Source organism: Pelmatolapia mariae, linkage group LG23 (assembly GCF_036321145.2).
Source record: "Pelmatolapia mariae isolate MD_Pm_ZW linkage group LG23, Pm_UMD_F_2, whole genome shotgun sequence".
NCBI classification, from domain to species: Eukaryota; Metazoa; Chordata; class Actinopteri; order Cichliformes; family Cichlidae; genus Pelmatolapia; species Pelmatolapia mariae.
This window is the reverse complement of record NC_086246.1, coordinates 44,370,682-44,397,385: the sequence shown is the minus strand read 5'-3', so window position 1 is coordinate 44,397,385 and position 26,704 is coordinate 44,370,682. Positions and strand designations below refer to the sequence as shown.

At 43.3% G+C, this 26,704-nt stretch overlaps 1 protein-coding gene across 1 annotated transcript; it reads left to right on the top strand.

Moving 5' to 3' along the window:
• Positions 1 to 1,593: 1,593 nt before the first annotated feature.
• Positions 1,594 to 26,373, top strand: prrc2c (proline-rich coiled-coil 2C). The gene is made up of 34 exons (XM_063467770.1): positions 1,594 to 1,985; positions 6,820 to 6,989; positions 9,164 to 9,338; positions 9,525 to 9,634; positions 9,974 to 10,093; positions 10,416 to 10,714; positions 10,827 to 10,906; positions 11,120 to 11,256; positions 11,365 to 11,452; positions 12,043 to 12,226; positions 12,317 to 12,959; positions 13,052 to 13,224; positions 14,751 to 15,021; positions 15,112 to 15,322; positions 15,429 to 17,873; positions 18,558 to 18,721; positions 18,810 to 18,964; positions 19,048 to 19,441; positions 19,552 to 19,637; positions 19,723 to 19,917; positions 20,023 to 20,280; positions 21,148 to 21,240; positions 21,336 to 21,437; positions 21,537 to 21,708; positions 21,803 to 22,024; positions 22,227 to 22,348; positions 22,440 to 22,594; positions 22,680 to 22,911; positions 22,997 to 23,107; positions 23,221 to 23,415; positions 23,498 to 23,598; positions 23,820 to 23,946; positions 24,045 to 24,287; positions 24,377 to 26,373. The coding sequence occupies exons 2-34, from the start codon at positions 6,875 to 6,877 to the stop codon at positions 24,632 to 24,634; spliced, it is 8,436 nt and encodes a 2,811-aa protein (XP_063323840.1). The 5' UTR covers positions 1,594 to 1,985; positions 6,820 to 6,874; the 3' UTR covers positions 24,635 to 26,373.
• The last annotated feature ends 331 nt before the right edge of the window (positions 26,374 to 26,704 follow it).

Genomic DNA, 26,704 nt, shown 5'->3' with positions numbered 1-26,704 from the left:
TCAATATATCTTTGTTACTTCTGTGATATTGCAGTTGTTGTGCAAATCTTCTCATTAGATCAACGGGGAAAAAATATGTGCACTTATAGCATTTACACTATACTAATCCAGTTTCTATGTACAATGTATTTTTAACCAAAAATCAGTGAGAAAAGAAAAAATAATTTATTTTTTTTTTAAAAAGTCATAAATTAAAAATCCTTTAGTTTTACTCCACAGATCTTCTTGTCTTGATGCATGTTCGATCATTCAGGTAAGAAAATCTAAGAAAGTTGAATCTGTTCACCTGGATGCATGCATTCTCAGTGGGAGAAACCTTTCATTCCAAGATACTTTTTCAGTTTCTTGGTGTCTCCACTGATTTCCAGATGAGCAGAATCAACTTTCGGGCGTAGCTTCTCACCTTCCTCTTTTGGGTATTCCTTTTAGAGGTCCCGACAGTGGGTCATCGGTCTCTCACCTTATCCACATCCTCCTCTAGCACATTGACAATTTGCATGTCCTCCTTCATCACATCCAAGAACCTCCTCCGTGGTATTACTCTTTCCCCCGCCTGGCACCTCAGTATTCAACAATATTCAACACCCTTTGTCCAAAATGTTTAGTACTCCTCCTCTGCACATGCCTAAACAATCTCAGCTTCTCTATCTTTATCTCCAAATGCTCAACCTGAGCTGTCCCTCTGAGGTATTCTTTTTCTAATAATGTTCATCATGGTCACTCTACAGTGCTATAGTGCCCAAACCATACATAATGGCAGCTCTCACTACTATCTTTTAAACCTTCCCTTTCACTCTTGCTCCTCTTGTGTCACAAATCACCCCTGCCCCCCCCCCCCCCCCTCCACCCAGCCTCCACCCAGCCTCCACCCAGCCTGCCTGCACTCACTCACTGCTTTTGTGCACCATCCATTGGGATGGATGGTTGACTCCAGGTAGATTTGGAATCATTAATCAGAATCAGAATATTTTATTACTCCTAGATGAAATTATGTGGTCACAGTTGCTCCAAGACAGTAAGAATAGTAGTGACCAGGTTAAAGTACCAATATTAAATAATACAAAATATTACAAAATAGCTCTAATAATCCAGATAGTTCTAATAAATAAATATCCTGATATATTACAGAAAATTGAAAGTTGGACTTGAGGTGACCCTTTTATCCTTTTATAATTGGTTTTTGTCTCTGTAGAGGATGAACAGATATTAAGCGTGTATGCAGTGTATGCTTGTGCTTTTAGATGGGATATTGTTGCACATTAAAAAATATATATATATTTATAGAAGATGTGAGGATCTAGTTGAAATAAGATAGTTATGGGGGATTGGTTAATTGTGATCATAAACAAATCAAGGTTCAGTAATACTTAAATGTTGTATTATTTTAACTCAGTATAACAGAAAACAATTTAATTGCAGCTTAAAATAAGGATACCTCAGAATTTTTTCAATTATCATCTCAATTAATTATAATTTTTTAATATAAAATCTTAAATCTGGAATTTCAATCAAATGTTGGTGCACCTGCACGGGATGTGAGAAGCTTTTAGAGAGGGGGATGTCAGAAGGCATATCTGGCAACCGCGGTCTGCCATCTTTGATTGTGAGACAGGCCGCGGCGCGAGCGGGGCCTCACTCAACTAGAAAAACGGTCTGGCACGAGATAACGGGTGGGGAGACATACAGAACCACGGGAAGACTGCGAACCGGTTCCCGCTGTAACGGCCGAGCAGACGAGAAGAGACAGGTGGCGTGAAACTGCGGAGAAGACAGAAAGCGCAGGACCGCGCATGTGGAGAGCGGTTTGTTGGCAGCCAGCGAGCGGAGTAGCTAACCATCGTTAGCCGAACTGGGTTAGCAGGCTAGCCAGCTTTTGTAATCCGCCGGCCAGACACGCACTGGTCCACTACAAACCAGGCCGAAACCGGATTTCAAGTAAAGCCGTACAACACCCGAAAGGATAAAGGAGGCACCGGCGGTGGCAGGTGGGTCTGTGTGTCATGCAAGTTGAAAGTGTGAAGTTTTGTTCAGTCGCTGATGGGCTGGTGTGCACACAGCGTTAGCTGGTTAGCATGCTTTGGCCACTGACGGGCTGGAAGTGGAGGTGATGGCGACTGGTAAGAAACGAAACTGTGCTAAACAGTGCAAGCTGACGGCCTGCTTTCAAACGCCACCTATGATGACATTATACGTTAAAAGCTGCCCCGTTGGCTGCGTTATAATGTTGGCGTTTTTGTGCTTAACTTTTGTGAGAGTGAGGTGATATTTGAGCCTGGTTTGGTTGAGTTCCGGCGAAGAGGGCCTGCACTCCCCTGCCGGTATGAGCCACCCAGCCCACCACAGGGTCGATTCATGGGGAGAGATGGCCTGCAGATTCATGAATGGCAGTAATTTAAGAAAAGTAAACTACACGGAACAGTGAAACCTTTATATCTGATCTGGCATTTAACCAAGGAACATGTCCTGGTGTTCTTTTCCTTTATGTTAAAATGAAACTTTAGCGCACTGCTTTCATTTCCAGCCATGATGAGGTGCAGATTTAACGAATTGTGGTCGTAAAGAACATTTTTACTCTGTGAGTATGCATGTTGGCAGGGTTGAGTTGTCTAAGACTCCATATGATTCATAAGCATCTCTTGGATGTGGAAAATACTTGGAAGATAATTAATTGGCTTCATGGTGATGTTTCTGCTTATGCATTTTAGATTAGTAATGGGTCCACATCTGAATGGTTTCAAGGAGGCCATTCAGGGAAATATTGATTAGAGTAGTACTTATTGATCCACTAGTCAGTGATGGTGCCTGATCAGAGAGGCACAGGGACAAGGAGGGAACAGTGTTTGGGAAGCAGTGATTTATAAAGATAAAGAGAAGTTATTTTTATCCTTCACTTGGCATAAAAAACAACTTTAAAGGGACTGATATCAGTTTACTTTTTATATCACATCACTTAATCCCATGACATGACTTTAATTCATTTGAATATCCAATCTAAGCACCTACCCATCCTCATACTGAAGCCAAAACCATACTTCACCTTCTTATGGGCACAATGGAATTGCAGACATCTCCCAAAGGAAATGGATTCATTAGTATTGATGCCATTGAATAAACATAATAATTTAAGTCTCTTCCAGTCCTCATCTTTCACCCAGCTTTATGTTCACTGTGCCAAAAACACTAAGCAGTCATTAAAAATGGCTTACTAAGCCTCTTTCATTGGCCCTGACCAATGTGAATGTCAGTTGATAGATGCTGAGTGGGTTCTAATTATTAATGTTTTCTATTTATGGGCCATATCATGTGGCAAGTTATCATTTGACAGATATTGATGGCAAAGTCGATAGTTGACAGGGCTTGCATTATTAAGGGTTTAATATTTTCTGTATTCTCTGCATTTTCTCTAACTTTGACTGGTGTATATATAAATTGTAGCCCATTGTGGCCAGTGTAGATTCTTCTTTTTCTTTTCTCCTTCTTCTTTTTTAAACTGCACCATTACAATGCAAAACATAGAGGACCATCAAGAACAAGACTGTCAGTCACATTACAGGTGAAAAAGTAATGCTATCAAGAAGAGACAAAACAAATGCTTTGTAGTAATAATAATATTCTAAAACTAATCATGCCACATTTACCTAGTTGTATTATTGCTGTAAATCAAAATTGCAATTGCATTATGACCAAATTAATCATCTAGCCCCGCTGCAAACAGAATGGTGTTGACATCAGCAATATACAGGCACGTAACCTCAGTCTACTAAACTTGCAAGTAGAGCTCACCTGTAAAAGGGAGTCTTGCAAATTAAAAAAATTCTTTTTACTAGAGATGCACGAATTAAACTTGTCCAGTTTCGAGTTGAGAGAAATCACACTGCTCAGCTTATTGTTACCAACACCGGAGTCTGTATTGGACCATTATTTAATCCAAATATCAGATCAGTGCATCCCTTGTCCTAACCTTAATTTAGAGTTCCAATAACCACACAAAACCAATAGTGTTCCCAATTTTTGAGTGTGGATTTATGAGCCATTTTGAACTCTAGTCATATTTTAATTGCAGAATAATGTCCACATGTGTATGCATAATGTGTGTATACATTGTTCTATTTAAGTGGTTATATGGCAGTTTACTCTGACACAGCCAGCGTACAACAATTGATTTTGCACTGCAGAACCACACCACTTTCTTATCCACCTTGCCTGTTTACAACTGCCTGTCGCAATGTGAGAGGGGAGCAGGTGGCAGCATAACATCTGAGACCCAGTAGTTACCTGGCATATTTAGTCGAAGTATGCCTTTTCCTGTCAAGTGAGGGCAGCACTGTTTAAATGTCTTGTTGAATAGTTATGCTCTACTTTCAAGTGCAAGCACAGTGGAGACAGTTATTAATGCCTTCTCAAATGTGTCAAACATCATCTTTGTTTATTAACTTTGTTATCCAAAACAGGAAAATATTTTCACTGCCAACATGCTAGAGCTGAGCGATTTAATAGAGTTTTATTTTTAATTAAGAATTTGGGCTTCCAGCGATTATAAAAACAAAACAATTAAGATGAACAATTATAGTGCTGTATTATGTTTAATAGTGAAGCACTGGACCGATTTTCCTCTGATGTGAAACTTGGTGTTAATGTTGCCCTGTGGTGATTTTGTTACTGCAGTAGTAATCCTCAGAATGAGAGGAACTACAGCTTTGCTGCTGACTTTGGTCTCCCCTCTCCTGTGTTTGCGGGCAACTTTGGGGCCACATCAGTTGCCAATAACCTAATTTATCTCACTCTTTTAAATTCAACTGAGGAAAAAAGCTAGAGTTAAAGAAAATTTTACAGTTAATTGCCAATTATTTTTTTCTAATGTTTCATGTCAAATGATTCTGATCTTATTATTTAATAAATATTTGATCTAGACTCAGTAATTGTACCTTCATTAAACAGTCAAAATCTGTGAGAACCACACACAAACTATTTGATGCACAAAAGAAATGCCAAAGTGCTGATAGTTTGAGTATTTAATAAGGGAAAAAAAAGAGCTCATGCATGTGAACACTAATGCAGAGCAGTTGCAGGTGTGCAGGGTTGCACTGGAGGTCAGGCTAGACAAATTAGGGCTGGAGAGCTGGGATGTTATTACAAATCTTTCTCTTTCACTCCTAATATAATCATTCAAAAACTCTTACAATATGGTCTCTTTAAGTGAATGTTGATTAAGAGCAAGTCCACAACACATTAAATACTAAATTACCCCATTTGGTGTAGAGAGCTCATTCTTGAGTAACTTCAGACTTTGGATTTTTATAAACGTGCTTGTTGAACTTTTAAGAAAAATTGTATTCATTTATTAATGAGCTTAACAAAAGAATCTTGGCTTAGTTTCCCCTGTCTTATTCTTATCATCTCAGGTTAATAGGACCTGTCAAAACTTGTCACCACTGTAAGGAGAAGGGATTCACTCACTTTATAAGTGATAAAAGAAGAGCATCACTGGAGGGGGACAAAAAGGATTAACCATAATAGCTGTTTTACATCTGTTATCTTGCTTTCGTAAGTCGTCATGAAGGCCTTTACTGATTGTTTTTATTTCCTCGTGCAGAGGGATTCCCACTCCATCATCCTGGAGTTAGTGGCACCTGATGCCAGTTCTCTACCTGCGAGGGGGTTTGGTTAGACAGATTCTTTTTGAGGAAACAGCTGGATGAAGTTGAGAACTGCCCTTATAAAAATGTGGCCAGCAAGCGCAGAAACAAAAGACTTGAGTGAAGAATTGTCCGCTAATAAACTGATTGTGGGTGCCTCTGGGGGAAAAAATGTAAAATTCTTAAATGAGTCATCAAATCTATTTTGGGTCAATTAATAAACCTGGTTGTTGGGAATAAAAAGAATGAAGAAACCAACAAAAAATACAAAGGTCTCTTTTAAAAAATGAATAAATAAGCTGAACTGAACAGAATGGAGATGTGTTTTTTGGTTTAATAAAGGCACTATGGATTTGTATTGGCTACCATCGCTACAGAAATCAGGGGTAATGTTCATACTCTCATCCTTACAGAAAATAAGAGGAGATCTTTTTAATTGAAAGTATTTTGTAAAATGAGAGCCACGTTGTCCTGAATATGATTTAATTTTTTCTCCCCTTTTAAGTTAGTTTGTTAGTGTGCACAGGCAGCATTTTGGATAGTGTGGACTGATCTGAGCTGTCGGCTCCCCCAAGCGCACACATACACACACCAACATAATCTCACACTTACAGACTCTGTTACACCACTTCCCCCGTTAATAATAAATGACCTTTGTGTGACATAGGAAAGACACTGCAGCCATAAACGTGTCGCCTCTCTGTCCTTGGAGCTGCTCACTCTAATTCACTTTCTGGTGTTTCCTTTTCTTGGTTACTGAACTGTGTATCTTAAATCCTGCTCTATTTCCTCTCATCGCCCCATTGCCATAACTGGGCAGAGTGTCTTTTCTTGTGTCGTTTCTTATGTTGTCTTTGTACTACTAAAGAAATGCTTTGGTGGGTGTTCTTTTCTTCTTTTTTTTTTTTTTTTTTTTTTTTTTTTTTTTTTTTTGATAAAAGTCATTATGTCATCTTTTAAGATAAATTTTTCAGCCTTCCAATTTGGCAGACCATTAAAAGCTGATCTGCTCACTAGGTGTATCAGGGTTCATGGAAGATGAAGTTCATTATGAGCGTTAACGTAGTCCCTGGAGGGAAAACCCCTTTTAAATTCAATACCAAGTCAAACACATTGCTATTTTAGCCAATAAACTTTGGGGGGTCTCTTCTCTGATCTTATTTTTCTGTCCCTTGTGCTATAGGAGGCTGGTTCTGGGGGCGAGGCCAAAGGACCAGACTCAATGAGTTTCCAGCGAAATGTCCGAGAAGTCAGGGCAGAGCACCAAGGCAAAGGATGGCAAAACAAAGTATGCAACCCTTAGCCTCTTCAACACCTACAAAGGCAAATCTCTGGAAACCCAGAAAACTGCAGGTAAGCTTCCAGTAATAGTTCTCATTTTTGCCCTTACACACAGTTTTGTATAGCTAAGAAGTATCCCCATGATCGCCCCATGATCGGAAGGTCGGGGGTTCGAATCCACTGAACGGCTACCCTGAGGTACCCCTGAGCAAAGGTACCGTCCCTACACACTGCTCCCCGGGCGCCTGATTGGTGGCTGCCCACTGCTTCACTGAGTGAATGGGTTAAATGCAGAGAGAGTAATTTCCCCACAGGGATCAATAAAGTATACATTATTTTTTTACTCTGCGAGGCTCCTGACTACCTTAGCCGTAATGCTCCGACAATCCATCATGCGGTGCAGCTTAATAGCTTACCAAAGTCGTACTAAAACATTTGACAGATTTTGGAGCGCCGTGCACCACATAAAATTGGTTCGAGGTCAGTAAGCACAAGCAGAATTCATACATAAGGCACACCAGATTATAAGGCACGCTGGCGATTTTTGAGAAAATTAAAGGATTTTAAGTGCGCCTTAGTGCAGAAAATACAGTATACAGAAGAAAAAAATATATCACGATATATATCGTTACCGAACATGCTTCAAATTATACCGCAATATGGTTTTTTCGGCCATATCACCCAGCCCTACTGTTGTGCTCCCATTTCTGCATATAAATATATTTGCAAAGGGATAATGAAATTTGATGTTATTCTGAGAGGTATGGCATCTAAAGCAAAAAGACAAATGACTTATATTACTAAATAAACTGGCACAACATTAAATAATATGTATGTTCTCATTTAGAAGATATACTTTAGGGAGAATGAGTTGAAGTGGAAAACAGCTGCTGTCAGGGAATACCAAAGATGGTGAATGTATAGTATCTATGCATCTTCACGCATAACTGGTTTTCACATTGTGTTTAGAGAAGACACCTCATTATTGAATGAGGTTTGAATGATGGACCATATTAAAAAATAACCATGCATCATTGTAACAGTTGATAAATGGCTAAAGGAAAGGCCTAATATTCCCACTTCATTGGACTTGATTGGTGCTACAGCTAAAGAATGTTATAATTGAGTAATTTATTGATTATTCCTTCGATTAATCGGTTAAGATATGTTTGTCTTATTAATGAGCAATAATAAATATTCCAAAGAGAAAGAAACACAGGTCTTCAAAATGAACTGCTATTCTAGTTTTCATTTTAGAAATTGCAATGTTTTTTGTTTCATTTGTCAAAAAAGGCTACTGAAGGCTTCAGTAGGCTGTATAATTTAACCAGTCTGGGATCAGGCTAGGTTAACAGTTTATCTGCATATTTTAATACAACATCTGGAGACTTACTGCAGATTTTTCTGTGTAAAACAAACGGCGGTGGATATAGCATCTTCAAAGTTGGCGTTTTTGGGTTTTTTGTTAAATGTCAGAGTTTGTTGATCAGGTGCTTTGATGAAGGACTCCCGCCCGCTTTTTTCTAGTAAAGGTTTTAATGGTGATTACAGGAACAGGGTTGCTGTTTTGGATGCTAGAAACGTGTTTCCTTTCACTCAACCTGAGATCAGTCTCAGTAATGGCACCGCCTCTTTGTTCTTCGCGGTGTGTAAGCAGACTCCGGCTCAAAGTTAAACTCTGTCAGTGTTGTCATCACTGCTGCTGTCTAGGCTTAATGTCATCAATCTTTTTATTTACATGCTTCACCTAAATACCTTTGTATCGCAGGACAGTTTTTAGTCGCAAATTTGATTGAAATGCTCGCATTTACTTGTGACAATGGCATGCTACAGAGCTGCGCAATGGACAAAGCATGGAAGCAAAGAATTGGAGAATTTTTTTTATAATCTAATTATTCTAAGTACTCGATGAATCTTTGATTTGGCTTAACTGTTTTTATATTCATGTTCATAGGCAGTTGTGAGGTTGTTTGTTGGTATACTTCAGATAAAGAATTATACAGAGAGAATGCATATGAACAAATGGGTGTCTTTTGTCTGTGTTCTTTTTAATTGTCAAGTTTATCACTGACGTGTTGGGAATACACTGCAGGCTGAATGAGGAGCAGTGTGACAGCTGTGTTATGAATAAATCCAAAATAAGTCAAACAAGCTGACCCCTATTACTCATGTGACCGCTGTTTAAAAGCAGTTCGGGGGGATATCCTAATCTTGATCATCTTCTACATAATGTTTCTTCATTCCAGTGGCTGCCAGACATGGGCTCCAGAGTTTGGGCAAAGTTGCTGTCAGCCGGCGCATGCCCCCTCCGGCCAACCTCCCCAGCCTGAAAGCAGAGAACAAGGGAAACGATCCCAACGTCAACATTGTCCCCAAAGACGGCAGTGGATGGGCATCTCGAACTGAAGCCGGGGAGGAGAGGTGCATTTAACTTGCTTGCATTAAATATCTTAGATCCACATTTTTTTTTTTTTCATACAGAGGAAAATAGTCTAAAAGTTTTACCCTAAGTTAACAGTAGCTGTAATTATCTAATACAAAGTGAAGTATCATTCATATTTCAGATTCATGTTGTTGAAAGCTTTACCCTGTTTTTACGTACAATAGGCAACAGGAGACACCACCACCTCAAAACAAACCAGCAGTGGTCCAGCCACAGGACCTTTCTGTTGGGGGCAGTCGTTCCTGGGCAAACAGCAAGCAGACACAGCTAGACGGTAAATATGTGTACCAGTTGCTCCGTAAGCCTTACACCTGCTCAAAAAACTACTATCTATGTGTACACCATGGTTGTTCTTGGAAATTATGTAAAAGATTGTAAACGGTATCCAGCACATTCCCTACATGTGTTCACCAAACAAAGTCCCAATCCTCAGTCTGCCATTTTAGTCCGCTTGGAATGCAGATCATTTGAACTCTGCATAATGTAATGTTAGGGTGTAAAACTTCTGTGCACCCAATTGAGGATTAGACCCTTCAGTGCATCTGTAAATGACTGTTATATATTTAACCTTGTGATTTCTTCACATTTATAATGATCTGCTTGTCCTGGACAGGTTCTCCCCGTGTGAGCAGCCATTTTCACCAGGAGTTTCCCAGCTTGCAGGCGGCTGGTGAGGTCAAGGACGGTCAAGAAGAGGAGCCATATGGACCAGGCCCGAGCCTTAGACCTCAAAGTATGGACACAGCCACACGGGGGGGGGGGGGAATTGCATTCACGTTTGCGGTTTTCTCTTGTTATACAATATTTGAAATTTAAAACAAACAAACAAACAAACAAAACACTACACTTTTGGAAATATTTTGGGGTGTTTTCTTGTTTGTTTGGTGTTTTGGTTTGATTTGGTTTTTTTGTACTACTTGAACACTACAGTGGCCCTCCAATGAGATGACAGTGCCAGCAGTGGCCCACAGCTCATTTAAGTTTGAGACCCCTGGTCTAAAAGATTCCTAACTGTAATCAGACAATTAAAACCTCTTATCTATCTGTCCTGGTAGATGTTGGCAGTTGGCGTGAGGGTGGTGGCAGGAATTTGAACACTGCACCTAGCCCCCCGGAGATGGAGAACAGGGCTGTGGAGGAGGGTAGCACGGCCCCTGGTACCTCCACACCACCTGTCGAAGCTGATGAACCTGGCCGAAACACAACCACTGATGGCCAAAGGGAGAAGAAGGATCCCAGGGAGAGGTTACCTCCCTCTGGCCCCCCTCAGCCTAAAGTTAATGGAGGCCAACAGCCTCCTGCTGGCGTACCAACTCACTTTGACCCTGCTTTCAGGAGCATGATGCCACCTTATGTAAGTAATATTATTACATATTCTGGATGGGCAACACAAAAATATCACAACTGCAAAAACTAGTAGTTGTTTTTCTTTACCCTGTGTGTTGATTTCTGTCTCTGTGATTTAGATGTTCCACGCCTATCCGCAAATGTCCTTTGGTGCAGGGCAGGGGAACTTCAGATACCCTGTACCGCAAGATGGGGCAAAGTGAGTTTAAGGGATAAGCCCTTGATACATGGATTGCAGAAAAATAAGATCAATTTTGAGTTTTTATTTAAAGTACGGTATATTTTGGATTCTTTTAAACATGAAACATTAACATCATTGCTACACAAATTACATGATCACAGAAGCACATTGTGTACACAAGTAATTTATATATTTGTTAGGTTTAAAAATCAACTTTCCTTTCTTTTTCAGGGCTCCTCGTTCAGCACGACCTCAGCAGCCACCCCCACAATCCTGGCTTCAAGACCCAGACAGACCCTCTATTATCAGTGCAACTGAACTGAAGGAACTCGACAACTTGGACACTGATGCTGATGAGGGCTGGGCAGGTCAGTAGATTTATATCTTCTATAAATGACAACATCTAATTGTAATAGAAATTTGTGCATCTCTGATATTTCTAGCTTCTTATCAGTCATGTCTATTTTGCAATTCAGGAGCTCAGATGGAGGTGGACTACACTGAGAAACTTAACTTCAGTGATGATGAGGAGAACCAAGCTGCTAAAGACAAGGGAGAAAACTGGTGAGCATTTTTATATATTCATTTACTTTTCCTCATTTACTATATCCTGCTTTTACTTTTCGTGTTCTTCACTTGCACCACACAAGTGTTTCCCAGTATTTTCAAAATTTGAACTGAGTTGGTCCAAAGTTTTATTAACTTATGAATAATACAGATGGCTACAGTAGGGGAAACAGTCGTATGCATTTGAATGAGGTGGACAACATTATGAATGATTGTTGGTAAATGGACCAATACACGATAAAACAGTGCAGTGATGGGCAGTTGTTAAAGATGATTTACAGCGCTTGACGATTCATTTACTTCCATGAGCAAAGAAAGAAATTGATATTCACATATTGCTGGGAGGCCACAGCGTGAGAATGGTTGTTTAATGGAAGCATTATTGTCACTTGTTGATGGGCAAAGTGGCAAATGATTTATGCAAAGTGAAATAATAAAAACATTTTTTTTTATTTTAAATGGAAGTTTGGCGGCATTTGTGGTGAAGTCATTAATGAAACCTAGCAATTCAGGTTAGTTGAAAATTGGGCATGCGTGTTAGGTGTTTGTTCGTTTGTTTGTTTTTTACTTAACTATCTTCTTTTCAGGGAATGGCTGGGTAAAGTGGATCGTATGAGATCTCGGCCAACGGACAGTCAGGAGGGCTGGAAGGAGGGATCTGAGGACCGTGGAGGAAGTAAAGCTTCATGGACTGAGAGTGTTGATCCCAGAGCCCCATCACCTGGCAGTATGGGGCAATATAATAAATCAGCTGCTACACAGGACTTCCAGGTAAAGCATGTGCAAGTTACAGAAGCCTACTATCATGTCTTCATTTTATTAACACTGTGATCACTTTATGACTTATTCTCTGTTTTTCAGGCTGGCAATCGCTCTGGTGGTGGTGGAGCTCAGCGTGGGGGCAAAGCACAGGCTGCAGGGGCACCTGGTGCTGAGGAGGATTCTGAAGCCTGGCGGCAAAAACGGAAAAAGTCTTCTGAAATTTCTGAAGCTGTAGAGCGAGCAAGACGGAGGAGAGAGGAAGAGGAACGCCGGATGGAAGAGCAACGGCTTGCTGCTTGTGCTGAAAAACTTAAACGTTTAAATGAAAAACACCGCCAGGCTAATGAGGGCAAGCCTTCCTCTGCTCAGACCACAAATGATGAGGCAGGAGCTCCCCGTGAGGAAGCATCTTTATCGACTCCTGCGCCTGTTTCTAGTCCTGCACCTTCAGTCCCAGTTTCACAATCACAAGCCACAGTCATGCAGACTTCCTTACCTGAGAGAGGGGATCGAGACAGAGATAGGATAGAGCGAGATAGAGCAGAACCAAATGCTGAGGAAGAGGTTCACCTGCCTCGTCAGCCCACCCCGCCTGTCCAGAGACCTGTAGCCTTAGCTCCAGAGCAGCCACAGGGCGAGGGAGAGACCTCCTTGGCTGAGGTTGGTCCCATAATGGACGAGAACCAAACTGATAGGACCTCAGTGCCAATCCGAGACTATTTTAACATGGAGGACAACAGAGGTAAGCTAACTCTGAGCAATGATCAAGTTGCAAAAAAATTCTCTGCCTGCCACTTGTTAATTAATGCCAATACTGTTTTTGTTTTTCCACAGTGGATGAGCCCCACATGTCTTTGCCCCACAAGGAAACCCCTGCTGGTGATGAAGTCACTATTGCACAATCACCGCTGGAAGGGGAGGCAGCAGCTGCTATGCGTCCTTCTGTTATCTCAGGCTATTCCAAACAGTTTCAAAAGTCTTTACCACCTCGATTCCTCAGACAGCAGGTAAGGGTTTGGCCTTACTTGGTAAATCATTATCTGGTTGTACCATAGGCTAGTTGGGGATCTTAGAAGGCCTGTGAAGTAGAGCTGGGCGATAGAACGATAACGATATGTATTGCGAAATAACTTTTTCTCGATAGAAAAAATAAACTATTGCGATAGACCTTGCTCTCTTAAAAAAAAAAAAAAGAAAAGAACAGCCGATCCAAATTAAGTAGCACAGAGCCGAACCAATCACAGCCGCAGCGTCACGTGACTTGTTACGTACAGCACAAGTGCCAAGCCGCACATGTGTAGTTGTTTGGGAAGCAGCCAGCCGGGCTGCCCAGGTAATGGAGGAAATGAGTGTGCCGACTAGAGAAAAATCAACCGAGAGCGTGGGTGACCAGGTTACCGAAGAGAAAAGAGATGATGGTTCCAATGCCGGTGAGACTGTCGAACGGAAGGGCCATAGAAGTTCCGTAGTGCGAAGGTATTTCGTAGTGATGTGTCGGTCGCGAACGAAATGGCTCTTAGAGCCGGACTTTTGACGTGAACGACGCGAGCCGTGGGGTTTTTTTTCTTTCCTTCTCTCACCCTCTCTCTCTCTCTCTCTCGCACTTTTTTTGCGCTTCACTCTGCACGCGAGCCTTGTGCTTTGCGCTGGGCAGAGGGGGGAGGGGTGGTAGGTACACTCGCAGTAGCACAGGAACAGAGCGGGAGGGAGAGAGAGAGAGCCAGGGACAACAACGTCACATTAGAAAGGTATAGTAATCATCCACAACTATTTTCAGTTGCGGATGATAAAGGATTCAGAAAGTTCAGAAAGCTATACAACAAGGAGAGATTGAAAATTTCCTTTTAGTTCTCAGTTTATTTGATATTGACAAAAGTTAGTCAATTTTGTCTGTTCTTCTGTAAAACAAACTAAGATTTATTTTTAGAATTAATATTTTGTTTCTAAGTGGAATTGACAATTTAGTAGTCTGTTTTGTTTGTTCTATTTTGAAACTTAAACGCTTTAGCGGCTGCCTTTTGTGTACTTTGCAATATTTGCCTTTATTTATCTGAAAAAGTCTCATGTTCCTTAAGTACATTTACCCTGTTGAACTTATTATGGGAAATAAATATTAAAATCAAGACAAGCTGCTGATTATTTCACATTTTACTTGTGAGCAACGGCACATTTAAATCTTACAAATATAGTTATTTGGCTTATATCGTGATATATATCGTTATCGCCTGAAATGAAAAAAACATATCGTGATATGAAAAAATCTTATATCGCCCAGCTCTACTGTCAAGCAACATTTCCTCTTTTAAAAGTTGCGGGGGGGAAAGAATTGAGTGATTTATAGTAAAGATGTGGTTTTTCCCAATACTGTGATATATGCACACCTGAGCTGTTTCTTTGCAATAGCTTTAACTGTGACATATGTTGATCAGGTTGAGCGCTCGGTAGACTAATTTGATATGAAGTGTCTGTTTGATGGGTTAAGTTGGCTTTATTTAAGAAATTTTAAAATAACTGTTCTTCAATGGGCTTGTAGGAACAGATGAAGCAGCAGCAATGGCAACAACAGCAGCAACAGCAGAGTGGGGGCTCTGTGTCCCCCTCAGGTGGTGGCAGCGTTCCAGCTGCCCAACAACAACAGCAGCAGCAACAGCAGCACCGCTCCATGTACCAACCCATAGGCCCTCACCACCAACACTTGGCCTCCATGGGATTTGATCCCCGCTGGCTTATGATGCAGTCCTACATGGACCCTCGGATGATGTCAGGCCGGCCACCTATGGACATGCCAACTAACATTCACCCTGGTAAGTAGATATGCAAAAGAAATTTGGTGTGGGTGTGATAAGTGTTGCTGTGTGGGGGTTTTTTCAAAGTACATCTTTTGTCAACTTCAGGGAGGATGCCACCTAAGCAGATTGTACGCAGGGAGCCAGGGGACAACTCAAGCTCTAGCTCGGATTCATTTGACCACTTAACCCGACCAGTTCGTGACCACGGCCTGCCCTCAGACTCACGGATGGTATGGGGATCGGATCCATACCCACAGTCAGAGCCATTACCTTCTGTAACTCCTCCAAAAGGAAGGGATGATAACAAGGAGCAAAGGTTAAAAAAATATTAATTGACAGAAAAAAATATGAACGGAACTAATTGGTAATTAACTTTTTATGCTTTAAATATCTCAATTAAAATTTGGTGTTTTTATTTATAGGATGGATTCTGGTTTGGATCTGGACAGGGGTCTTCCAGCTATCTATCCCCAAGATCACGGTTCATTGGACTCTCGTAAAAGTAACTTCTTCCGGGACCCTTCAGAGTCTCTATCAGCATTTACGCAGGGCCCGGAAGATGTGCCAGGACCTCTTGACAGAGTTCCTGTAGGCACAGGTTTTGACCCAGAGGAGCCAGGCTTACCAAGTGGGGAGGAGGTAGAAGCTCTTGGCCAAGCCATGCTCCAGAGAAATGTCTCACAAGGCTCCAGCCACTCTCTTAAGCTTGAAGAGCCAAGGTTTGACGGGCTACCCCTGGGAACAAAATCACTAGAGATACAGGAAGCAGGGGAACGAACTGATGATAAGCCCCAGAATGAGCTCTATTCTCAGGCTGCTGTAACAAATAACAGGGCTACCCCTCCTGCTGATGGATTACACAAACAAGAGAAGTTGCCTCTGCCAGCACCCAGCAAGCAGAAGGCTGAGCTGCGGTGGGGTGGGAGATCAGGAGCTGGACGCAGGGAAGGACCAGGAGGAGACAGACCTGCACGTAGATCTGGGCCAATAAAGAAACCTGTCTTAAGGGACATGAAAGAAGAGAGGGAGCAAAGAGAAGAAAGAGAGAAGCGTCATGAGAGAGGGGAAAGAGGGGATAGGCCCAAAAAGGAACAGTCGTCCAAAGCTCCATCTGCAGCTGCTGTTGTATCAGAAGACTCCAGGCCTCACGGTGAGGGAAAGAGAGAAACTGCAGAGGCGGAGGAAACCCCAACTACCCATCAGAGGGCCAGAGACTCTCAGCCTTCTTCTGGGGCTCCCACCTCTTCTTCTCAGGAGGAGAAGGTGGAAAAGGCACCCAGCAATGACAAACATCCAGAACCCAAACTACCCTCTCGGAAAGAGTCAAACCTCCCTCCACGTTCCTACCGGCGAGAGGAAAGAGAGAGGGAACGAGAGCGGGAGAAGGAAATGGATAAGGACAGAGAGCGAGAATGGCCGGCAGACTCAAATTTCAAAGGTCGTGGTCGAGGGGAGTATTATTCCAGAGGACGGAGCTACCGTGGGACTTACAGTGGTAGAGGCAGGGGGAGTAGGGGTAGAAGCCGGGCAGAATACCCCTATCGAGAGCCCAGATCACGCTCAGATTTACCATCTGCTGCAGGTGCTGCTGCCTTTCGCAACAGGGAGGAAAGCGAAACACGAAGTGAGAGCTCAGACTTTGAGGTTATACCAAAACGTAGACGGCGCCGTGGTTCAGACACAGACTCTGAAAGTGAAGGCGGGAGGGAGTCTGCCAGTGATACTGGACCATCTGACCGTGAGCCTAGCACCAAACCTAGCCGTCCACTGAGAAGAGAGTTCCCTGGGGAGGGCCGGTCAGTACCTCACAAACCAGGCTTTGGACCACCTCACATGGGGGAAAAGGTTGGATCAAGAGCAGATGATGAAAGCCGCCCCAAACCAGGATTTCTTCCTAAAGGAGAGCCTTCTCGGCGAGGAAGAGGGGGATTATACAGCAGACGAGGTGGAGCGAGGGAGCGTGGAGGCCCACGCTCAGCCCCTCTTAGACGACCAGCAGCCAGAGAACCTTCTTCCCAGTGGCCCTCTAAACCCATGGAGACATTCAGGCCTGAAGATGCAGAGTCCACATCACGATTTGACAATCCTCCTACTGACCGACGACCCCCAAAATCTGAGGGGAAGAAATTTGGGGAGGGGGGTCCTCAAAGTAGCAGAGAGAGGCCTCGTCGATCTAGACCAGCACGGCCCCCAAGGCAAGATAAACCGCCCCGCTTTAGGCGTTTAAAGGAGCGTGAGGCTGCAGTTTTGGCTAGTGGAGAGTCAGCCCCCAGTCCCCCTGTTCCTTTACCCTCAGTGCCTCCTGCTGCTGCTGTGCCAAGCACTGCAACTGCCCCAGTCCCCCTCTCCCCAACTCTCTCTAGAGCTCCAGGAACCCCATTAACTGTGCCTGCAGAAACGGCAGCCTCTATGCCCACACCTGACCTGCCGTCTCCTTTAGAAGCGCCTTTGCCTGATACAAGTAGTCCCACTATTACTGCTGCTGGTACCAAGTCGCCTGATTTGTCAAATCAGAACTCGTCAGATCAGGCAAATGAGGAATGGGAAACTGCTTCTGAGAGCAGTGACTTTAATGAAAGGAGAGAGCGAGAAGAGAAGAAAGGAGCAGTGGAGGCTGCTAATGGAGCAGCTACAGCATCTGCACCAGCCCCTGCACCACCCCAGGGCTCTTTGACTCCCAGTAAAAGCTCACCTGATGGAGGGGTGACACCAAAACGTGATGGAGCTCCTGGAGCCAAGAGGAGCTTCTCGAGTCAGAGGCCTACAGAGAGACAGAATCGTAGAGGCAACAGTGGAGCCAAACCAGGGCGCAGCTACACAGGGGGCAAGGGAGAGAGGAGAGGAGGGGCCAAAGCTGGCCGCAAAGGGTGAGTGTGAGACAATGAGGCTTTTGTCACTTGCACAAAGAAGTTGAACAGAGTGCCGTAAGATCACCCTGCAGGTTTATTTTCAAACAATAAGCCATTTGTGTAGTTATTATGCCTAATTAAGAGTTTAACTGAATAGCACCAGTGCGGAATGTAAATATCGCAGTAGTTTTGAAGTGGCATGTTCTTGTTGCTTTAAGTTCAAGACTGGGTTTCTTTCCCTGGTAAATAAATCTGGAAATGATCTTGTTAAAATGAAAAAAAAAATTTCCAGAAGAATTTCTACTGGAAGTGCATTTAAAAAAGGAAAGGGGTATAATCATCATAGTATATTTATTATACACAATCAATTTTATGGGATGTAGGAACTAAATTCAATCCTTGTATCTGAGCTTTAAGTTTTGTTAAAAGGGGCCATTATTTCTGCATTTATTTAGAATGATTCTTCACTCTGGTGATCAGTATGCTATAATTAGCTATCATAAAAGTAGCTAAATACGGAATCAGACTGGTGGTATTTTTAGACTTTTACTGTGTCTCATGTTTCTGAAGGAAAGCAGCAAAATTCTCACTATTTCTTGTACAAGCTGCCTGTGATTTTGTTTGTTTTTGGTTTTTTGCATAAATATACAGGAATTAAAGCTTTAAATGTTTTTGCTTTATACTTGTCTCTTAATGAAACAGCCCTGCAGCCCAGCAGAACTCAGAGACAGCAGCGCTAGCACCTGGAGGAGCAGCCCAGCGACCTGCAAAAGAGCAGCCCTCGCGTCGCAAAGATGAAGCTAAGCAGGCCACCAAGAAGCCCAAGGAGAATGCTCTTTCTCAGTTTGATCTCAACAATTATGCCAGTCAGTAAACATGCTCATAGATTAAGCCTGTACTGCACTCGAGCTGTTTATCACTTGAAAACTGAGGTTAAATTTGTTGTTATTGTAGGTGTTGTGATTATTGATGACCACCCAGAGGTTACCACCACAGAGGACCCACAGTCCAGTGCCAACGATGATGGTTTTACAGAGGTTGTCTCCCGAAAACAACAGAAGCGTCTGCAGGATGAAGAGAAACGGAAAAAGGAAGAGCAAACTACTCAGGTAGGGGGAACGATAGTTTGTGTGGTGCATTGTTTAAAGAAAAAAATGTAGGTGTGCAACTAATATCCACACATGTCCCACAGAACTGGGGTAAAAAAGGCCCCGGTGAGAAGAGCAGAGGAAGTGGAGGAAAGCTGCCACCAAGATTTGCTAAAAAGCAGTCATCACAGCAGCAGCAGCAGCAGCAACAACAACAGGCCCCTCAGTCTCAGCCTCCTGTAGCTGCCGCCCCCCAGGCCCAGCAGCAGCCTTCAGTTCCTGCTGCCCAACATCCTCATCATGCCTCCTCCCAGCCTGCTGCTTCACCTCAGACTCTGGAAGGAACAGTGGCTCCTCTGCCCTCTGTTCCCCCTGCTGCTGCAGACTTCACGTCGAAGAGCCTACCCCCTGCACCTGCACAGACACACAGTACTCTAGGTACTGAATTGTGGGAGAACAAGGTAGCGGGTGGTACCATCCTTCCTGACGTCAAGAAGCGTGAGTGGAAAAGTTCATTTTGGTCTTAATCTTCTCTTGACTTTTGAAATTTTCTGTGGTTGAATTGTGGATGGCTTTCTAATCTAAAATATACAATATGTTTATTCCAGTTGGTCCAATAAGCCCTCCCCAGCCACCTTCTGTGAGTGCCTGGAACAAACCTCTTACCTCCTTTACTGGTACTGTCTCCTCTGAGGTAGGTAAAAATGCTTCTCACACCTTCCTCTTTATTGTTTTAATGCTTTTGTCACATGATAAACCATGAAAAATTTGTTTTTTAGGGTATTAAGCCTGGAGCTGAGGGCAGCGTGGAGCTGGGAATAGACAGTATTCAGTTTGGAGCGCCATCATCTGCAGGCAGCACTGACAGTGATGGAGTTCCTGCGTTGCTTGAAAGTGGCTCTGAAAACAAACTACCTGCTCCCAAAGAACAGAGACAGAAACAACCTCGAGCTGGTCCAATCAAAACACAGAAGGTACACATAGTCTTCAAGAAATGCAGCTTTGTGTTAAATGACACTGGCTTGTGTAATTTCTGTAAATATTTACTCCAGTGCAAATGTTTAATCACTTCTCCTCAGCTACCAGAGATGGAACCAGTGGAAACCAAGGAGTACAAGCCAGGTCCCATTGGTAAAGAGCGCTCTCTAAAGAATCGTAAGGCCAAAGATGCACGTGGAGGAGAAGGTGATGGGATGGAGGGAGGAGTGCCTGGAGGAGGTGCTAGCAGAGCAGCAGACTCCAGTCCTCCCACTAGCGACACCACAGTACCAGAGCTGGGTGGAGACATTGAGGGCATGATCACAGTCCCCTCAGCAGAGTACAACAGCAACTCTAAGGTATACTACAACTGTTTTACAACAGCTCACATTGAGCTAGATGAAGGTCCTGCTATAATTAACCCATATAGTCTGATGACTGAAATGGGGGAGAGTTTAGTTTATGTCCTCACTTTATTGTTTACAGATGGAGCTAAAAAATACAATAATAAAGAAACCACTTATCTTCAGACAATATCTGATCATTATTGAATGCATGTAAGCAAACACCATCCATCTTTTGCTCACCACACATTGTGGTTACTTGCAGGCAACCAAAGTCTGTTCAAATGTCATCAGTTAGTAGCACTTGGACTACAAGCAGACTACAAATGGAAATCAGAGAACACTGGGCATCAAATCCTGTCCCTCAAACTCTGTTGAATTACTTCATTTGGGACTTCATTCATGGCTGGCACAATATTCAAATTATTACTTAACCAGTGATGTTTTTTTCCCCCAAATTCTTTACCTTTTCATCATGAACAACATTTAGTTAACACTTAGAGCAGCGGTCCCCAACATTTTTTTGCGCCACGGACCGGTTTATGCCCAACAATATTTTCACGGACCGGCCTTTAAGGTGTCGCGGATAAATACAGCAAAATAAAACTAGTACCGGTATCGAAAAAAAGATGATTTATTCATAACACACGTGAAAAGACCCAGGAAAACCGAGTTAACGATAAAAACGATAACAAAATAACGCTGAAAACCGATAAAAACCCTGAAAACCATACATTTCACTCCTGAGCCTCAACTCTCGTGGCCCGGTACCAAACGACTCACGTACCGGTCCGAGGCCCGGGGTTGGGGACCGCTGACTTAGAGTACTTTTGTTACTGTATTTTAATATGAATGCCTTCATATTAAATTATTGTCCCTCAGGAGTCTGTCACTGACTACACCACCCCCTCCTCGTCGTTGGCCGACAGCGTTCCCACAGGAGGCAACAAAATGGAAGAGAGTTTAGTGGCCAATGTGAGTATATGTCTTTACACAGGCTCAGAATGTTAAACACCATTTTTAATTTGAGGAGATTACATCTTCTTTTTTGGGGGGTTCTATGTTTTTAGGTGGCACTACCGCACTCATTGCCTCTCCCTCGCCGAGAGACCCTCCAGCAGAGCTCCAGTCTCAGTACAGTCTCTCCAGCTACTGTTGACCTAACACTAAAGGTACACAGATGTACAGAAAACTCTTAAGCAACATTTTCTGTGAAATTTTGTTCTCTGAACCATCACCTAAACACTTATTTCTTTCTTCTACCTCTTCAGATGGAATCCGCACGCAAAGCATGGGAGAATTCTCCAAGTCTGGAGAAGAGTTCTCCTGTCACCACCTCTTCATCCCCCATCACCTCCTGCGCTTCCTCATACTCCTCCTTCTCCTCAGCCTCCATACCACAGATCCCGGTGGCTTCTGTTACCCCCAGTACCTCACTATCAGGTAATATAACTCCCACTCAAACGTATCCTACTTCCTACAGTATTGTTTTTGCAAACTTGTTAAAACACATCTTTTAATCATTTTCACCTTTCAGGCTCTGCCACCTATACGACATCGTCCCTCAGTACCAAAACCACCACAGCCTCTGACCCCCCTAACATCTGTAAGGTGAAGCCCCAGCAGCTGCAAGGTGGAAGCCTGTCTTCTTCTAGCAATAGCAGCAGTAGCAGCAGCTTCTCTCAGCTTGGCTGTGTGCCTCCCCTCCTGCCCCAGCAACAGCAGACCCCACAGGTGTACGTCTCCCAGTCTGCAGCAGGTGAGGGAAAACCTGACTTCTGATATATACGATATCCCTTGTGTTACTTGAATTGAAATTATCAATTGGAAATCTTGTTTTTCACAAATTTGATAATGAGCTTCACAGCTTGTTTTGTTATTACATATTTGTGGATTTCTTTTTTTTTTTTGTGTGTCTGTTTGTGTGTCTGTGATTGATCTGTAATGTTTAACATGTGTAGGTTCTGCAGCTCAGATTCCAGCCTTCTACATGGACACTAGCCACCTCTTCAGCACACCCCATCCTCGTTTGGCTCCTCCTTCCCTGGCACAGCAGCAAGGTTTCCAGCCCGGCCTCTCACAGGTAGGAATAAAACAATACAGTTAAGTCTTTAGAGAAATATTAAAAGACAAAAACATTATTTTAATTTTTTTCTTCTTCCCCCACCTTATAGCCAACTGCCGTGCAGCAGATTCCTATCCCTATATATGCTCCTCTGCAAGGTCAGCCTCAGCATCAACACACGCATCAGGCTCAGCTAGGACTCGGCGCCGGTCCTCCAGTCTCACAGCCACAGGACCTCTTTAGCTCTTCACTGCAGCCTTACAGGTAACGGCATCACAGGCTTTCAGTTTACTTCTCTCCTCCCGCCCTTGTTTCCTCAATCTCATTCTCTGGTTTTGTCATCCATCAGGTCTCAGCAGGCATTCATGCAGAGCAACTTATCACAGCCCTCTATGATGCTCTCAGGACCATCCCTCCACAGTTATCCTGGTGTGCAGGCACCTGAGCTGGGCAAGCCTCAGTCCAACTTGGCTTATCAACAACCCTCCTCCACCCAGCACATTCCCATTCTGTTTGAGCCGCAGCTGAACCAGCCCTCTGGCATGGGCGGGTCTCAGCTCATTGATACACACCTGCTGCAGGTAAATGAAAAATCATATGGACAGTGAATTTGATTAATTTGTATATGCATGCATTTCATCTCACTTTTTTGTGCCTTTGATTCAGACTCGACAGGGAATGAATCAGCACTCGAACATGTACTCAGGGCAGGTGCAACAGCATGGTCAGAGTAGCTACTACAGCAACACACAGTCACCCAGTTCTGCAATGCAGCAGGTAACCTACATGCAAAAATAACAGATTTAAAATTTATGAACCTGTTCTTGGTTTTAAATGTTAGACCTTTCTTCTTCTCACTTGGGGTTACCGTTGTTTTAATTTCTCCCCAGGTGACGGTCCCTCTACCTGGTTCCCAGCTGTCCCTGCCTAACTTTGGCTCGGGTGGAGGCCAGCCCCTCTTGGCACTACCTCCCACTCCTCCCCAAACCCAGCCCCCCAATATCAACCGACAGCCCCCAGTCTCTCAGCCGTACCGAGGCATCATGGGCCCCAACCACAGCATGATGCAGCCTCCCACCAGCAAGGTATTAAACCATCTGTATTTGACAATTTGAATAAACAGAAGTTTTTACGTGAGACTCAGTGGCTTTTTGTGACGTGTTGTAGATGGACATGGATATGAAACTATTTGGCAGTGGGATGGATGTGAAGCCAGGGACTCCTCCTGTCACCGGCAGGAGCACTACACCCACCTCCAGTCCTTACAGGTAAATGCATAAAAGTACAGTTAACATTGTTACCATTTTTATTTGAAGCCTTATTTAATGTGGACAAAACAGAAGAGCACAAACAACAAACTGTAATTTTATTTAGATATCCCTGTGTCACAAACTAAAAATGTACCTAAAGGCGCTTCTTATTCTCAGGAGTGTTCATAGATTTTGTTAATATCATGTTTCTGTAATGTTTCTTTGACTTCTCTCTGCAGGGCCAGCTCCACCTCTCCTAGCAGTCAGTCCAGCAAGATGAACAGTATGCTCTACCAAAAGCAGTTTCAGCCCAGCTCTGCCGGCATGAGAATGACGCAGCACTTTCCTGGCCAGTTCAACCCACAGGTAATAATCTAATTTTGTTTTTCTTTGGTAACTTGTATAAAGCACTAATTTAGAAATATTAATTCCAAATGAGTTTATTCTGCCCCCTCTTCATTCAGCTTCTGTCTCAGCCCAGCATAGTCTCTCCTCTGGTTCGCCCTCCTCATGCTAACTCCTTTGCTGGAGGTGTCCAGCGCTCTCCTATGGGCCCTCCAATGTCACCCAATGTAAGCGGTGGGCTCATGCCTCACCCCAGACCGCAGCACCCACAGCACAGCCAGCACCCCCCACGAGGACCACCTGGCTCAACCCTTGCACCCAGAGTCACGCAAGCAGCTCTAAAGGCTGAACAGGACCTAAAGGTGTGTCTGCTGTTCTTCATTTGGTGGAGTAGCCTGTGCAGTCTAATGGATTTGAGTTGAATTATTTATATTTTTCTTTCTCTCTTCAGGCAAAGCAGCGGGCTGAGGTGCTCCAGTCCACTCACAAGTTCTTCTCAGAACAGCAGCAGCAGCAGCTCAAGGCCCCGCAAGCCAGCAAAGCATCTCGAATCGATCAAGGAGGAAAACCCCCGCTTGACACATCAGCTCCAAACCACCAGACAGGAGGCGAGCGCCCAGATTCTGAAAAACCCTCTGCATCCACGGCCAAGCCCATACGGACTGGCCCCATAAAGCCGCAGGCCATCAAACCAGAGGAGGGAAAGTAAAGCACTTCTGACCCTCTTCAGATAATGAAGCGAAAGGATGGAAGAGAGAATCTAGCCCCATTCACTCAGCCACCACCTCACATCAGCCCCGAGGACAGCGTGGGGGAGGAGTTGGGTAGAGATACAGATGGTAGTGGTTACTGACAGTAGGCCCTTTGGAGTGTAAACAAAATCCTCTTCCTCATCTTTCTTCCCCCGTCTTGTCCCGCTGTAGGTGGGGGCATTTGAGTTGGGTTGTTCTATCACATTTAGCTGCCGGTAAAGTTGCTGAGCAAGCTGTTCCATAGAAATCTACTGTGGCGGTAGATAACGAGAGAGTTGGGGAGAGAGAGAGATCTGAAATTTGCTGCTGAGTTTGCCATTTTTATAGCTCTTCATTTCTGTTCAGTTTACCCTCCCACCCACCAAATAGGATCACATATTATATCAGATCCCTGTTTTGTTAACAAGAGAATGAATCAAATTTGTTTTTGTAGTTGAAGCAATCTTAAGGAGTTGTCGTTTAGTGAAGCACACGTTTTGTTCCCCAATCTCCCATTATAACTAATCCAGAGATCTGTGCAGGCGTGCACACCCTCACGCTCAACGGTTTGATCCGATTACTGCTCGGAGATATGAATTCTGAAATCCTGTTGTCATTTGTTTTGTTTTCTTCTTTCTTTTTTTTTTTACCAGAATTGAAATGTGAAAATCGCAGCTTTTGATTGACTTTAATAATCAATTGAGTTCTTGATTCGTCTGCCTGTGAGCCTTTGCTCCTGCCTTCTGCTCTCATCTCCTTGCCTGAGATTTTACTGATGTGTTGGGGTGGGTGTGTGTCGGGTCTGTGCGTGTGGTATAAACAGAGGAGAGCTTGTAGCTGGACTCTCCTGTATATTTAGCCAAAGGTTAAAGCAGAGCAGAGATGAAGTCGCAGCCTTTTTAAGATTGCTGAGATTTGAGTGGATTTACAGGTTTACATGGATGATGTATGATCACTACTTGCAGTCGTTCCAGTGTAGGGGCTGCTGTCATACACACCCTTTCACTGCTTTCACACCCATCCTTGCTATCACACAAACACACACATACACACTTCACTGTCAAACACCGAGACCTGCTGCTATTGACTGATTTTTAGAGTTTAGCTAGAGTTTAGCAGGATAGGGCTGGGTAGAGGAATCGGTGAGCCGATCGTTTAAAACAGAAATCTTTTCGTGTGTGTGTGTGTGTGTGTGTGTGTGTGTGTGTGTATTGACCTTTATGGCGAGAGGGAACAGGAACAGGACGGAGAACAAGTTTAAAATAAAAAAAAAAATTACAAAAAAATTAAAGACAGAGGGAGAGAAGCCTCAAATTCTGAAGTGTTTGGGCAGAAGGACAATTATTATTTTGTTGTCTTTGCTGATGAGAGCAATCAGTGCTGTTTTCTCTCTGCCTCACCTACACTGGCTGCCCCACCCACAATGCTCTCATCTTGGGGTTGCGGTGATAATGGTCCTTCAGAAATGTACAGTAGTATGCACCCTGAGGTGGTGAGGGGACTCCTCACGTCTACCCTGGTTGAGGGAAAAGTCCTTACTCTGGAGGGGGGATGAGGGAGGGAGGGTAATGAATTGTTTGTTTTGTTTTGTTTTTGATTTTATTTTATTTTTTTTGTTGTACTTGTACAGGGGTTTCATCGCTGTATTAAAATATGTACGGTCTTATTTACATTCTCTTGGTTTGGTTACAGAAACTAATAAATAATATACTGTTGAGATGTTTTTCAGTGAAGTGTGCTTTTTACTTCCAAATCCTTTTCGATGATCATGCTGTGAAATTTCTAATCAATTTAATTCTGGTTTTGATTGCATCTGACCACTAGGTGTCAGTAAACACCATTTTAAATGGGCACAATGGAGAGCTTACATGAGGAAAACCCATTTTCTTCTAGTTCCACCTTCTTTTGAAGAGCTGATGGAAAGGTCTTATGACTGGTCAGTAAATCACTGATGTTTTATTACCCCTTAAAGTCACTGCTTGACCAGGTTAACAGGGTTTTGCCTCAAGAGAAAGTACTTTGAAAACCTTTTTAATGTGCTAAATATC